This window comes from Eurypyga helias, unplaced genomic scaffold (assembly GCF_000690775.1).
Source record: "Eurypyga helias isolate BGI_N326 unplaced genomic scaffold, ASM69077v1 scaffold27082, whole genome shotgun sequence".
NCBI classification, from domain to species: Eukaryota; Metazoa; Chordata; class Aves; order Eurypygiformes; family Eurypygidae; genus Eurypyga; species Eurypyga helias.
Window position 1 is genome coordinate 5,319 of NW_010237077.1, and position 10,946 is coordinate 16,264.

Genomic DNA, 10,946 nt, shown 5'->3' on the forward strand with positions numbered 1-10,946 from the left:
CCAGGATTTAGTGGATCTGCCAGGGGCTTTGTGAACAAATCTGGTGAGAGCTTCGCTGCCTGAGCAGGGCCAGTCCTTACGGGGAACTCAAGGGGCTCCTGGCAAAGGGCATCGCTCCCTGACAGGTCTCTGCCCTGCTCCAGTGGGATCGTCCCCTTCTCAAACCACCGATTCCTATTTACCTAGCATGAATTTGTCTACATAGCAACCAGGAGCAAGTGAAAACCACAAGAACCATTTTACACCTCCTTCCTCCTCACATGCTGCCCTGGCCTTCTCTGAGAAACCACTGACTTCTTCAGACCTGCTCCGCTCTGTTCAGCCCTCGAAGACCCCAAACATCTTGCATCCCCAAAGGACACAAGACCTTGTCCTCTACAAACAGTCAGACAATAGGAATCAAACCAAAAAGAAGTCACAAAGATCCTGAAATGAGCTCTTACATCAAAAAACACCATGCCAAGAATTTTCTCTGCTTCTAACGGCTAAAGCACTTGGGCCACACAAGGCCACGTGTTTAGACTTTAGTAATAAGCACAGAGATTTAGAACAAGAATAAAAACAGAAGCTGAGATGCTCAAATCATCACTTGACTCCAGCAACGGACTTCAGAAAATAACCAAAATGATGGGACAGACATGGAGAATAAAATGAAAACCACCTAGCAAGCATAATCCTTCCTCTCCAATTACGGGTTGTTTGGAGTACGTGCACACATTGGCAGAAGAGCCGAATACTGCAGCTCAGCCCCGCAAAGTCACTGTGTCCATGTGTGGGGCGTTTCAGAGGGCCCTGTGCCCAAGGGGGGTGGAGCTCTGTGGCTGTTTCCCCCCAAAAACCACTTTGCCTCTTACGCCAGTGGTGCTTCCCAGTGCGCTGGATCTGAACATCGGGCATTTAAGAGGTTCGCTTGATCTCCCAGGAAAAAAGTGTGAAGTCTGGAATATAAAATCATCTGCAGGTTGAGTGGGAAAAGGAGAGGGGGAAACCGATACCCTCTTTTCAAACCAAGTTTCCAGCAGCTTTGATCAGCACAGAAAAGCTTCGCGAGGCTCACAGCTGTCATTTCAAATGGGCTCTCGCTTGCATTATTCTTTCCATTAGGCAGTGTTATCCTCTTTGTAGGATCTTTAGGCTTCATTTCAAAATTATCAAAGACCCAAAACCATGAAGCAGAAGAGCCTAGTAGCATTCTTTTTTTGAAGGCAGGCAGGCGTGGGACCAATTTACTGGACAAAAATGTAGTCTTTAATGGTGAGCACACACAAGGGAAAGCTCCATCCCAAAACAATCCCTTTATGTTAAAAACCTTCATCTTTCAGGCCTCTCTGTCTCAGAGTCCCCCTCCCTTTCTATAAGGAAACAAGAAGGAGAAAGAAAAAAACTTGCTACCGATTCAAGTGTTAGATTAAAAACTAAAATATCAACATTTAGAGAATAATATATACCCAGAGAAACCAAATCTTAGCTAGAAATTATGAAAGACTGGGATTCTACCACATAATTCACAACTTGTAATCAAGGTTTAGTAGCAATTAACTCTTTGGGATTTGACTGAAGACGTTACCGAAGCTCTCCCAAAGCCATAGGAAGAAGAAGCAAACGCGGAGGCAGCTACAAGCCTGGCTCGCCATGTCTCGTGCTTCCCACCAGTGACCCTGGTTTGTCTTTAAGGAAAGTGGGATGGCGCGGTCCATGCAACAGCAAACAGAAGGGACTGAGCAAGGTGCAGGGCAGACCCCCACGGAAATGGAGAATTTCTTCCCTAAGCTTTTGGTCAAGTCTATTAACACCTTTAGCATCTCCGGGACCACTCAGAGTCCTTTATTGTGACAGCCCCATTAAGTGTTTCCCTTTGTCTTCATATGCTGTGTTACATCAAGCTTATTAAAATCTATTTCACCAGGTCAGAAAATTGGCGAACCTCAGCTACAGCCCATCATGCACAACGGAAACCTGATTAAGCAGCCCACTGCGTTATTCAAGGCACAGCCATCTGCTGCTTAAAATGTACCGCGCGTGGCAAGGCGTAGAACTCTCCCCGTCAGACACCCGTAACGCGCTCCGAACCGGATGCGTGTTTGCAGAGGGATGTTATTATGAACAAATATTTCTGCTTTGGAATTTCAACAAAACAATAAACCCCGAATATAGTTAATCTAAAATTTGGCACTTCCACTTTATGTACAGTAAACGACCCATTCGTCAGCTGTTTACCACTCTCAGGCCACAGGTTTTAAAATGAGAATGATGCACTTTTGCCCAGTAATTACTTTATGCATCAGTGAGACAAAGCCTTGTTTGTCTCCAAATTATCATTCTGTGTCGTTGCAAGTGCAATAAACCTTTTGCAGTTATTCCATTGTACAGAAAACTGGGGAACTTCTCAAAAGCAAACGGCGTACTCTAAGAAAACTATTCATTCAAACCACCGCAACCCAGAAGGTAAAAGCTGGTAGCTGACTCCGTTTATTTACTCTGCTTAAAAACTGCTCCTACCCTATAGCAGCCTGAAGCAGCATCTGCTGTACTTCTCAAATGTGTCCCATGAAAACTTCACCTCAACACTCGAACTCAATATGCAATTTGGATTCTCCCTAATTCAGTAACTGGTGAAACACAGAGAATTCTGAGCTTCGAGTGAATGCAGCCGACCTGAATGAAAGAGAATCTCAACCTAATCGCTTCCTAAAAGCAAGTAATTCTGGTTAATACCGTTGATGCTCCGATGAAAGCATTTCTCATTTTAAAGCCCAAAGCCAAACATTTACTATCAATCTTTAATAAACAAGGTGAGTATAAATGAAACGCTCACTGCAGGGGGAGGAATACCTGTGAACTCACTGTGCCCAAGCTGTCACGCAGCACAGCAGCTCTGAGTTGCAGTCACCTGCTGCTGAATGAACAAGGGCAGGTTAGATGGAACCACATTAAGGCATATATTTAAAGTTCAGCAAAGTGGCACTGATTTGCTTCAAGCCTCATTTCAGTTGCTTAGATGGTACAGAAAATGAGCTATTTGGTCAAACTGCTCGCTTAAATTTTTATGAATGATCTAAACTATCTGGATAAGTATTATTAAAAGACAGATCCTTGACAATGAACAAAGGCATAAAAAGAACCCGCGTCTGGAGGCTGAAGCTGGAAAAATTCAACACAGCCAAGAGGCAACTACGTAAAAGACAAGATAATTCATCAGAGGACAAGCTTATCAGAGGGTAGGGAACTCTTCACGCCTACACGTGCTGAAGTTGTGAGCGAAGGCCCCTCTCAGATGTGACAGCTCACTGAGCACAGCAGCTGTCACGGGAGGACCAGGGACTTCCTGCTGCCCTGCTGGAGGAATGGCCCCCAGGTATTTCATAACCCACGTTATAGAAAAGGTCAGAGCAGAGGACTGCGATGCTGAGCCCAGAAGCCTTTAGGGCCTCGCTGCAGTGACTATGTATTACTGCTCCTGGGCAAAGGAGGACTTGGAAGCTACTTGATTTTCAGCTTGAAATCGTACTACTAAGCGTGATTGAAAAACATTCACATTCCATCTTTGCAACCCCCAGCTCCCAATTTTTAACTGCTTCACAGATATAATCGTATCTACCCGCACATAAGGCATCATGCTCTGTCTAACTCGGACACGTAGAATTCCCTACAGCAGAGTTGGCATTACCACATCACGTTCATCTTTCTATTGGGTTAGCCATGCTTTCTTCTGGACATGCAGGGTTGTGTTATGCCTCTTTATTCTCATGACACTTCCCAGTTGCTGCAGCCGTAGCCCGTTCGCAGCAGAAACATTCTGCAGCTGCAGCATCCCAAAATGCAAAGAGAGACTGGTAGGTTTGGTCCTTTTCTTTTTTTCTTTTCTCTCCTCCCTGTCCCTTTATGATCATTCACTCTGAAAGCAACGACCCTGAAGTGTTCAAGCCTGTCTCAAACTCCACACATGGATCAGTGAGCGCTGAGAATAGGACAATCAGCATTTAAGTTCAGTGCTCACGATGTTCTTACTGTTCAAGTAGTTATTCAAGGTATCAATAGAGCCAAACCTAACAAAGGATCCGGGCAGTTTTGGTCCTTAGCCAGACACGCTGTTGGGGGAAACCTTAAGAGCAGCCTCACCTGCAGAGGTGACAGGGCAGAAAAAGGGGGGCAGACAGCATTTTTACTCACCACACTCCGCTGCCATTGAGATGGGTGGAAGCTGAACCACCCACTCTGATCAACAGCTTCTCTCTTAAAAACCTCACCTTAGATTTACCATCCAGGAGATTATTTTAAGGGGTGGGGGAAATGGGAGGTGCAAAAGGAATTTTAAGCAATTCACAACAACATGAAAAAAATGCAACTCCTCTCAGGAAAAACATGCCGAAGAAGCAAAGGTGCTTGAGCTCTGCTCACTCAGGGACCAGCTCTGGGTACCATTTCTTCCTGCCTCAAAACAAAAACAACTGTCATCTCAGCAGAACTTGAAGGAGTACCTTCTGGCTGGAAACGTATGGGCTTTGCTGTATTAAACCCTCAGTTTGCTGTCTGCAGTTGCAGCTGCTCCTCACTCCAGGGATGCACCTGCAGTGTGAACGGTCTCTCTTCAGCCTGGCCTCTGCCAGCAAAAGAAACCCCCAAATCCTAATTTTAAACCAGGCCCGGTCTATAGTCTTTGTTTTTGCCAAGTGAGACTGAAACGGAGAGGTCTGAAGAGTGGTAATTAAGGTGGTTCTAGCAGATTTCAAACACACTCTGTAAACCATTTTATGCCATGCAGATGCAGTAATGTGTTCTAGGTGAAAAAAGCATGCAGCGCAGGGATGATTAGAGCAGATTTTGAGCAGTTAAGAAAGGGTTAGACAGAGGAGTGAGAAACATTCCCAGCTTTGTTCCGTATCCCGTACTGTTACAAGGCTTAACTAACCAAACAGACAATTAAAAAATACTTTGTGTTTCCTCCTCCTGCTTTGCAGCTGCCAGCCATTTCTCCTTCTTTCTTAATGCTGTTTGATCATTAAAGTATCGTGACCAGACAAACTTTACTCCTATTACTAAAAGTTATACAAGTCCCAGGCGTGTCTAACAGTGCCTTAAAAGAGTGTTTTACTGAGTTGACCCTTATTAATACCAACTTCTTGACTCCCTGCTGGTGAACAAGCCATGTGTAGGCAGCATCGCCACTTTAAATTCACTTTACACCACCAGAGTAGATAGTCGGGTGCTTGTGTACAGGGGAACGTGGCTCAGGGGCACTGAAACGCCACACTGGCAACCAGACTGTGGCTGCTATCAGCTGGCAGTATCAACTAAACCCTTTGTGGGGATTTTGGTTACCACCACACCTCACTATAGATGAAACGACCAGCTTTGCAGCAGGTTGGAGCTCCAAAAACATGCTTTTCCTCCCATTTTCACAGCGCTCCCCTGAAGAGGCTGTTAACCAAGGATGAGACTGCAGAGGCACTGTAGCTTGCAGCTTCCCAGTACTGCTGGGCATCCTAAGTAACAGATACAGGAACTTCCTTGCCTCACCTCCTTCTCACAGACACTATGAGAAGTGCCTTAAGCATATCATTATCATAATAATGACCCTTGTCTTTGGTACCAGCTCCTTTTCCTGACCCACAAAATAACTATTAGACCTACTAGGCAAGCATCACAGGTAACTTCTGCACAAGAATACCTTCCTGCCCAGCACTGGTGGCCAACAAGTGAATGGTTTGTGGCTGGTATCAGGTTAGAAACTAAGTTAAGCTCTACAGATTAACAGAAAGTTGGTTTTAAATGCTCTCATCGTAATGAAAAACATCAGTTTAGACTTTGAACTGATCTTGTGTTGCATTTTCACAGCACCAGGCACTGCAGGAGCGTGACCCAAGGCTGGGCTTCACAGACTATGAATACCATTATTAATAAGCAAGTGTATTTCCCCAAGCTCCGAGAAGTTTGTGAAAGTATTTGTTTTTCTCACGTCTCCCCATATACGAAGGTTTTAATAAGCTTTAACAAACATACAAGCAAACAAACCTTTAATTAAAAAAAAAAAAAGTTAAATTCCTGAGCTGCAGGCATCTAAGTAACTGACAATCCTCCAGCATCTAGGTAACAATGGAAGAGAGCATAACTGAGGTAAACAGCATGATGGCACACCCCAGCCCTGCAGACACGGCCAGCGGTGCCCGTCCCACCGCGGGCTCTGCACCAAGGCTGTTGTCCCAGCCGGGGACCTCCTCACAGCGACAAGTTACCTGCTTTTCCTTTCCATTTCCAAACAGCAGAAACAGATTCCTGCCCGTTAGAGCCGGAGAGTTTGCAACAAAGGTTCCTAATAGGGGTTTGGTGCTTAAAGCCACTCGGTTGCTGGCACGGACTGCACTGACCACTGTGATGGAAGATCAGACTGTTGGGAATACAGCAATTTTAACATGGAGTCACTCCTCTCCCTCCAATTATGGGTGCGTTGTTGTCTTTTTTGGTTTTAATTTTTGGAGTAAACATATCTCGTATGTAACCATTCATCTGCAGATTCTTCAAACACTGGTTCACACACTGTGAATGATGGTTGTTTTATTCGTTTATTAAATTGTCATTGGTACTGGTTATTTGGTGCATTCAAACCAAAATATTAAAACTGCAAGCTAAGAGAGCAGCAACACAACATATCCGTTGTAAACAATTTATTATTATTTTCTACCTCAGTTACTTACAGGAAAAAAGTCATAAAAAAGAAAAAAAGAAAAGCACAGATGGACTATTTACAAAAAATGAGAAAATTCACAATAGCCGAAATGTTTGCAAATCATGCACACTAAGACAAGTTCACAAAAGCAAAGCAATTCATAGCAAAAAAAACCCAAACAAAATAATAAGAAGCCATACAGATTAAAAAAAAGCTATTGCCTGCAGAAAAGTAAAAAGAAAACTAACCAATTATTACATCAAGCATCTTTAATGAAATGAACAGCATAGCCGTGTATTGTAGAGCCTTTGACACTGACATTTTAAACAAGTGGATTAACAAACATTAAAATGCATTACAGTTCTACTGTAAGCATGCAGTTTACTTCTCACAAACTTATAAAATGGGTAGAAACACTTAAAGAAAAACAAAATTTAAATACAATGCATGTTTTCTACCCAGAAGTCCAGAATCTGGTCTTGTTACAAGTCAAGCCCAGAGATGGAGGCATTACTACACAGGTTTATAGCTCTTCTGCGATTTGGATGGAGATTAAGAGGCACGAGACAGCCCAAGCTAGCAGGGGAATGCTCGTCCTTCTCGCCAAAATCCAAGTCATTTGCTCATGAATTGCAAGCGAAGTCTGGAAGCAGAAGCAACTGCAGGGCAAGTAAGAGCACGCTGCAGGGCCGGGGGCGGTGAGTGGCTCGGAGCTGGGCAGGGTTTGCTGCGGGAGGTGCAGTAACTGCCTAAGCCCTTGTTCCGGCGGTGTCTGGCCGTGGCTTTTGCATGATCATGGCAGCTCTAGAAAGAGCCACCAACCCAAAGTGATAGAAACAGGAGAAAACACGTGTGGGACTGCTACGCCCACAGCTGCCAGTGCCACGGGGTGCGGACACAGGGCACTCGTTCTCACTAAGCAAATGCTGCGCTGCTTATGAGCCTAGTGACAGGAGACGCTCGTCTGGCTCCAGCCTAGTTAGGATTTGGCTACTACTGACCATCTCTATGTTAAAAAGTGCCAACATCTCTCCTTGCAGCTGCTCGTAAGACCCAATCATCATTTTTGCTTCCCTGGTAAAATGATTTCTAAAAAGTTTGTGAGAAGTCATGCCTTCATAACGCCCCTAACCCCAATCCTGGTGAGTTACATTCCAAGTGGGCATTAAAAACTCATAACAAAGCAGAGGGGGAAAAAAAAAGCAAACTCAAAGCAGTGAGGGTATGGAGCCTTTAAAAAAATAAAATAAAAAGCCCAGTCAATCAAACCAGTCAGTAAAAGCAGCAATTTTTCAGTGGACATTGATATTAAACATGGACCACCCAGGCTTTTTCTGTCTCTCTCTCATTAGCACTGTAGTAAACCCCGATTAATTTGTTATGCATCTTTAAGAACTAGTTGATAAAAATTATGTCTTGTGAAATCGGCAAATAGTCTGCAAAGTGAAATAAGAACAGAAATTAATAGATTAAACTGAAAAGATAAGTCCCAGAAATGAAGAAAAAAAAAAAGTCACAGAAAGGGAGTGATTGCAATTAAAAAAGAAGGCTATGTACTGAGTTGTAACGGCCTAGAGGAAAAAAATAATGTGATGGGAGAAAATAGAGCAGTCGCCAAAGCGGCGGTGTGTGTCTCGCCCGCGGAGCAAGGGGCTGTCCCCGTGCCAACAGGAAGCAGTGGAGGATGGGGGAGAGGGGCCATGCAGGGACCCTGCCAGCAGCCCTGGCAGAAACCGAAATGCAAACAGCTGGACGGTGACATTCGTAGCCTCGTCCCACTCAGACAACTGTAAATACCAACAGGGCAGCTCAAGTCAGACGGGCCTTCAGCATTTTTCTTTAAGTTAAAAAGGTGGCGTAACCTGAGGAATCACCGATGAAGGCGCGCTGGCAGAGCCGTGCGGGATGGTGACGGCTCACAGCGCAGCTCTGCGATGACACCCGCGGGGACGGCCCTGGCCGCAGCCCGCCTGCCAGGCTGACTCTGCAGCACAGGCATCAGCCCAGAACATAACCCAGCTGCAGTCACGGGCACTGCCAGCTCTCCTCTGTAATGAACCACTGGCATAGGGCTGTACACTTCTAGGTGTGTGTGCCGACGCGTGCACGGTGGCTGCAGCACCACTGCTGCGCAGGTGCCGGCAGGCAGGAGGCAGGCAGAGCTCTTGGCCACGCTGCCTGGGATGCTCCTGCAGACATGGCCAAAGATTTTTCTTTTTGAATCATGACACTAAGCGTTTGGGCAGGACCACTTATTTAAAAGCAAATTTCAGATTCCCCTCCATCAGGTTTGCACATCTCATGCTCCAAGCCACAGTCGTACCACGGGTGCCACGCGTACTTCTGCAAGCGTCAAAACACACGAAGGGAAGGGTTGGGGCGTTCGGGCTCGTTTGAGGAGGCGGACTGTAGGCTGGAACCATGCTTAAGCTACTTGTCCTGTGGCACTAAACGCCCTTCCCCACGGACCCCTCACCGGTGCCCGGGGAAGGGGGAGCAAGGGCTACAGGAGCCCTGTGCCACAGCATGTGGATCCCACTGGCAGCGAGGGGCGGAAGGAGAGCGGGGAGAGCCACGCAGGCACCCGAGACACGGCAGGACACAACCGTGCAGAGCGGCGCTTACTTCCACTGCCGTTTCCATGGCAGGAGCAAGCAGTGCTGGCACATGCCGCCCTCAAATCCTGACCCACTCCCACAATGCTCTCTCAGACCCTGAGCTTTGCTCCCATGGTACAGGGCTCTGTACCAACACTCCTCCCTCCGAACGCCTGGCTCCAGGGAGGGGGACACCCAGTCCTGCTAGTGGGTGTCAGACCCCGTGCACTGTGCCTCCTGGCAGGGGGGTTCCCGTGCCCCGCGCCACATTTCTGGAGTCCCCAGTCATCTGAGAAAAAACACCTAACAGCTCTATTAACAATTTTGATTGCCGTTAAGGAATAAATTATCCGAGTGGGAGTGGAGCACATGACACGGGCAGAGCTTTAGGGCAGGGAAACGCAAGCAGGGTGACGGAGGCCTCTGAGCAGCCTGCCTTCACTGCCCTGCTCCCCAAGGCACAACCAGTGCCTGCGATGGGCTGCACCTGCTTTTTAGGGGTGACAATCCACTTCGGATTGTCTTCTATGTATTCAATCTGCAAGAGACTGAAAATAACTAGCAAATAACTGGAAAGCTTGTTTTGAAAAACCAGGCCCTTAATAAAAATATATATGTAATGAGGGCTAGAGTCAAACGGCGCCTCTGCTGCCAGCTAGCAGACACATTCATTTCAGACATGTTTATAATTAAAGTAATCTAAGCTTTGCTGATTTTGATCATTTAACTGATCAAAGGTGTCTCTCATGTAGCTGTCTTCATATGCATCAGCTGAGACAAGGAATTGTGAGGACACAGGAGGAAAGTGTGAGACAACAAGCAAACGCCTTCTGCAGCCTCCTCCTTCCATTCAGCTGCCAGCTCCAGTCCCTGCCAGCTTGGACCTCTGCCCGCCGGCTCCGGTGGAGCAGCCAGGCTGGCCTGGTCACCTGCCCACCCTCCCGGCCCGGCAGGCCACCCCAGCAGCTCCCCTGCCAGCCCTGACGCCCTGGTTGTTTCAGACCTGGCTTGGTTGGGAGGGTGGTAGCACGGGCGGGAAAGGGGTGGATGAGTTTCACATAGAGCCCTGGCATTTGTGAAGTATAGCAATTAAAAAACCCCAACGTATCAGTGCTGTTTGCTTTGGCGTTATGACTCCTGCGAAAACCAGCTCCACAGAAACTACCATCCCAAGGACGTTGTTCATCTTATGGGTGTTAATAACACATATGCTCCAATGCCGTGTTTCATCCTAACGACCTAGTGCTGAACACAAGGTGTGCCAGAGGTAGAGCTGAGCATCCCTCCTTATCCTCACCTGTCCTGAAGGACCCCCCTGGGAGGGTGTCTGGTTTTCCTCCAAACCCACCGGTGCTCACTACATGGGGTTTCCCAATCACTCTGAGCAAAGCTGTGCTCCCACCCCTCCCTTTCTAAGCCACGGAGGAGCGCGGCAGCGGACGGTGGGACTGCTCATGCGTGACCCCCGCGACAAGCACGCCCATGGATGTAATGCACAGCACGCCAGGGTTTCCTCGCTGCGGCGTCCCGGTGGGCTTCAGCCGTTAGTAAGCCCTACAGCCAGTGGCATTGCTTTGCTTGTTAGAGCTGCCCGGGAAACCCCAGGCTGAAAGGAAAGGTGCTGGAAGGCGGAAGGGCTTGTCATCACCCTGGCTGTGCCCTGCAGCCAGGCCACGGCACGGGGG

The 10,946-nt window shown here is 47.2% G+C and overlaps 1 protein-coding gene across 1 annotated transcript in view; it reads right to left on the reverse strand.

The window, feature by feature from the left end:
• Positions 1-8,059: 8,059 nt before the first annotated feature.
• The window catches only part of LOC104506404 (RNA-binding protein Musashi homolog 2-like), a gene marked incomplete at its 5' end in the record, with an annotated part of 63,417 nt that continues 60,530 nt past the window's right edge, over positions 8,060-10,946 (reverse strand). Inside the window, one exon of the mRNA XM_010147340.1 lies at positions 8,060-8,100. Within this exon, the coding sequence (XP_010145642.1) occupies positions 8,060-8,100 (41 nt within the window). The remainder of the gene's footprint in view (positions 8,101-10,946) is intronic.